Genomic DNA, 4,344 nt, shown 5'->3' with positions numbered 1-4,344 from the left:
AACACGAAAAAAGGGGGATTTGATGGACTATTACGAAAAGATATTCTGGACAATTTACAACCACCTGTTCTCTCATGGATGACGAGAAAAGGATAAGGATAGTAAAAAAGAAAAAGAAAGGAGGATTGCGTCGCTAAGAAATAATCTAATTATATACCTCACTATCAGGACACTAATTACCAGGCGGACTCTAAACACTTTTGCAAGAGCAACACAGCAGGAATAATACTACACTTGATTGCACCAGTTGCTTTCATCTCCCATCAGCATTGTACTCTCTGTTCAGTATAGCTTCTTCAGTAGGTGCTGTTCAACTGCGCGGGAGCAGTGAAAGGCACAAGGGATTTTGCGGGAAGGCTGACACCACCCCCTCGGAGAGAAACTGAAGCGCTTTTGCTCCAGCCAGCTTTGCTCATCGCATTCGAATCAAGAAATACCACGACGACGGTTATATCGTCATGGAAATGACGCCTCACCCCACGATCAATTTTCTTGAGGTCTGAATATCTCATTTCCCTTTTCTTGGCTGCTTCTTGCATCGCGGCTTTAACTAGTTTTCGAGCAATCCCCTGGTGGAAAGAAAGTACTGTTGTAAAGAAGGAAGCAAATAATCTCATGCCAAAAGATAGATGGAGTTTGATATAAAAAAAAAACAGTGTCCCGAGATGTGATCTGTTTAATGAAACAGCTTAGGCTATGTTGTTCGAAATACCATTTGGAGTTCAAAGTGAACTAGGGGTTAATAAATACACTCCAGGTGAACAAATAATCATCAGCAGAAATGTGCGACAATTAGAAACTTAAGACATTAGAATACAACTAACTAAATCATCAAACGATAGATCTAACGGTTGTGAACAATCAAGCGTAGTGCTATAGTCTGCTTGAGCTTTGCAATCTGAATCATGTAACAGCTTATTCTCTGAGTTGTGAGTTACATCAGATTTTAACCATCTTTTATATTCTAACACTTGAGGAATAAAACCACCACCATTTTGGCTCAATTAATACAATTGTAGCATCTGAATAGCCTTATCTCCCCTCTATTTAATATATATCTTGGCTTACTGCACAAAAAATCATCACAGTATGAATAACCCTGAACTTAAAATTTCAGATGTCATGAAATTACCAGGTTTTTTATTTTGAGAGAAAAATGCATATCCAATAAAGGCATAACATAATTCAACATATGTGGATCAAATATCCAGTAAATTGGAACAGTATTTAGCCTGAAAAGATAAGTGGATCCCACCCATGGCAATTGTAGTGTAGGAGAAGAAGACATACATTACGAGGACTCGTTTGGACAAGGTCAACAGCTTCCTGATTGCTGAGGTGCTCCCATAGCCCATCAGAAGCAAATATAATAAATTGATCGTTGGGCTGAATTTGGTGTGCAGTGATTTGAGGTTCAGAACTAAGAATTGGTCTCTGGAAGGTTTTCCGAAGCCGAAACTTGCTATGAAGAGGTTCTCTGTTATACTCCGGCCTCTTTAGATATACATCTCCGATAGATCTTGAGATCTGCATCATATGATGTTACCTTATAAGTTATATCATGGATCTTGACAAGGCTACATGAATAAGAATCACCGATATTCACTGATGGTGTTAAATTAGCTTGATGGTTATGTGAATTAGGAAATAAATATAAATGAAGAGCAACATTTGTGTATGCTGAATACATCGTTTTCTCCAGTACATGGTCAGTTAAGCCGGAGGACAAGTGGTATCAGTGGCAGTAACATTGTATATTGGCCCACAAGTTACATCTTACCATCCGCATTTATTTTGAGATATATGAGTATGAAAAGCACACTACATGATTATTGACGGCTGATAATGGACCTTATGATGACGTAACTATAAAGAATGCAGATAACTTAAGCTCTGGGAATGGGAACTTACCTAATACCTAACTTGTGCGAAATAATGCGATTAGAAAAGTAATTATCCATACCCCCATAGTGAGGAAAGTGGAATTATGACTAGAGTAACAGATGATGCCAAAAGTTTGAAGACTTTCAAAGATTAATTGGCTAGACGAGTCTACATCACAAAATGGTAAATTAGCACCTTGATATTAGAGTAAAGAATTTTGTCTACCTGGATGAGACCCTTCACACGCCAAACGTTGTGTTTTAGAACCACAATTTGTGGATCATCAGGATGTGATGACTGCAGCTCTTGTCTAACTTCTTCATAGCACGCATTGTGCTCTGCTGACAACTGCATGGCCAGAACCTCTCCAGTTGCCTTGACAAGTCTTCCAAGAACTGCACGTGAGTCACCAAGGTTCGCAACATAGAGAGTCCCAGCACATATTACACCGACTAGGCAACAAGAGCCTACTGCTGCAATCTGAGGCTTCAAGGGCCATTCCTTGATGACTAGAGAAAGAAAGCCCTCCTCGGTTGCTTGGAAAGCTTTCCGGATCACTTCAACTGACATGCACTTGTGCTCAGTTGCGAATCCTGGAAAAGAAATAGTCAGTCATACACTGAACGCAAAGAAAACTAATAATAAGTAATGGAACACACTTGCAAAAACAGTATCTGCAGTTCTGCACCAAGCCACGAAATCAAATAAAAGAATAGTTTTTCTGGAGATTCCTAAGGCAGTGCAAACTGCAACGGACATCCCATGCAGATTTACAAATCAGATCTAGCGACCCATGATCATTTCTGTTCCCCGGGCAATTAGTACCAATGCACAGCCTTTTTGTGGCATACAGTCAGCATCAGCATCATACTAGTAATCAAACAAATGCAACACGTGATCAAAGTAATACAGCAAAAGTTGCCTCTGATCATTCCATCATCATGAACGAAAGGAAAGAAAAAAAAAGAGAAAAGGATCATCACCAGTAGCTTTTGCACATAGAGTCCTTACTTCTGAGATGGTTGAAGAGGTGGTCATTGATGAACCGGGACGTCTCCGGGCCGCCATGGCCATCATAGACGCCGACGAAGGTGCCCTGCGGGCCTGGGTCAGCCAGGGAGAGCGGTCCGGACTCCACCTGGCTCTGGTCCTCGAGCAGCTGGTTGGCCTGCACCACCGCCATGGAGAAATCCCCGGTGACGAGCTGGCCGGCGTCCTTGTACCAGAGGAGCCCGTCCTGCTGGCCCGCCACGTCGGAGCCCTTACCCCGGTGCCCGGCCCGAGATCGCGGGCCCCAGCAGGAGCTGAAGTAGTCCATCACCGCGGCCAGCATCCCTCATCTCATCGCTCTCCCCTCCACGCGGTTTCTTGACGGCATCCTCCAGAGACCCAAGTCGCTCTTAATTCCACCGATCTGCTCAGATTCTTCTTCCCCTGTGCAATCGAAACACCAAGCGGAATAAATAAAACAGAAGCTAATAATCAACAATTTTTATGCACATGAGCTGGTGGACCGTAGGCAAGGATCAATAAATTGCATCCAACTCATTAGTTCGTATGCATCAAGCTTCATCCAGTGTAGGTAACAAAATAGATCGAGAAACAACAATTGAAACTTACCAATCGGGGCTAAGACTAAGTGATTACTCCACTGGCGGGCAGTTTGGCAATGGTGGATGAGGAGGGAGAAGAAAAGGGGCTCACCTTTTATCTAAGAACTCCCTGTCGAGTCCGTGCTCGGATTCCTGGAATCCACAGAGCAGGTGCCTCAGATCTGGAGAGCAATCAAACTCCGGCACACGAACAGCAAGGATTAGTTGGACTGGCGGCTGCTCTGCTCTCCGGGATCAAAGAGAATCAAGCAAGGAGCTGGATAAAAAAAATTCTCCTTTTCCTCCCCTGAGCTCTCTTTTACTCTCTCCCGGCAACTCTGCCCAGTCTTGAGGACAACAGCTCAGAGGTCTCTCCTCTCTCTTATGAAGGGGCCAGAGAGAACTAGTATGCGCCCAGGTGAACACAAACACAAATCCAAGGAGACAAAATACCCATTAAAAGAAGCAACATGAAAGCGGGCTCAGGGCCAGCAAGGCAGGGCTCAGAGATGGGCCCTACCAATCCTGATTTGTGTGTGACTGGTGGTGGCGTAGGGCTCTGTTCCCTTAAATCAGTTGCCCCACTTCACCCGACCTGCAAGAAAACCAACTTTTATAGAAAATGTTTAATTTTTCAAATGTTATTGGTTAAAATTTAAATCTCTGATATGTCATTAGTCTCTGTGCGGAAGTGACTAGAACGAGCATATATGTTATAGATATACGGTAGCATATTGGGGATTTGTGAATTTTGACGATGGCATAAAAGGAATTACCCCTGTATGAAATAGACCCCCTGCCTTTAGCCAAACTAAGGCTCCGTTTGTTAGAACTTCTACGAGCTATAGCTTATGTATAAGCCTGTTTC

General features: G+C 43.1%; 1 protein-coding gene across 1 annotated transcript; it reads right to left on the bottom strand.

Moving 5' to 3' along the window:
* On the bottom strand, positions 1-4,014 carry LOC133911538 (probable protein phosphatase 2C 28). The gene is made up of 5 exons (XM_062353815.1): positions 3,589-4,014; positions 2,896-3,318; positions 2,110-2,477; positions 1,291-1,527; positions 1-569 (listed from the first exon to the last, which is right to left on the bottom strand). The coding sequence occupies exons 2-5, from the start codon at positions 3,215-3,217 to the stop codon at positions 297-299; spliced, it is 1,200 nt and encodes a 399-aa protein (XP_062209799.1). The 5' UTR covers positions 3,218-3,318; positions 3,589-4,014; the 3' UTR covers positions 1-296.
* Positions 4,015-4,344: the final 330 nt, after the last annotated feature.

This window comes from Phragmites australis, chromosome 3 (genome assembly GCF_958298935.1).
Source record: "Phragmites australis chromosome 3, lpPhrAust1.1, whole genome shotgun sequence".
Classification (NCBI taxonomy): Eukaryota; Viridiplantae; Streptophyta; class Magnoliopsida; order Poales; family Poaceae; genus Phragmites; species Phragmites australis.
The sequence above is the reverse complement of the archived record's forward strand: the minus strand, read 5'-3'. Positions and strand labels throughout refer to the sequence as shown.

Coding starts and splice junctions, on each gene's coding strand:
- LOC133911538 (XM_062353815.1), bottom strand. CDS start 3,217: ATGCTGGCCGCGGTGATGGACTACTTCAGCTCCTGCTGGGGCCCGCGA. Junction 1,528..2,109: donor GTGTGAAGGGTCTCATCCAG/GTAGACAAAATT, acceptor CATATGATGCAG/ATCTCAAGATCTATCGGAGA. Junction 570..1,290: donor TCCAAACGAGTCCTCGTAAT/GTATGTCTTCTT, acceptor TCTTTCCACCAG/GGGATTGCTCGAAAACTAGT.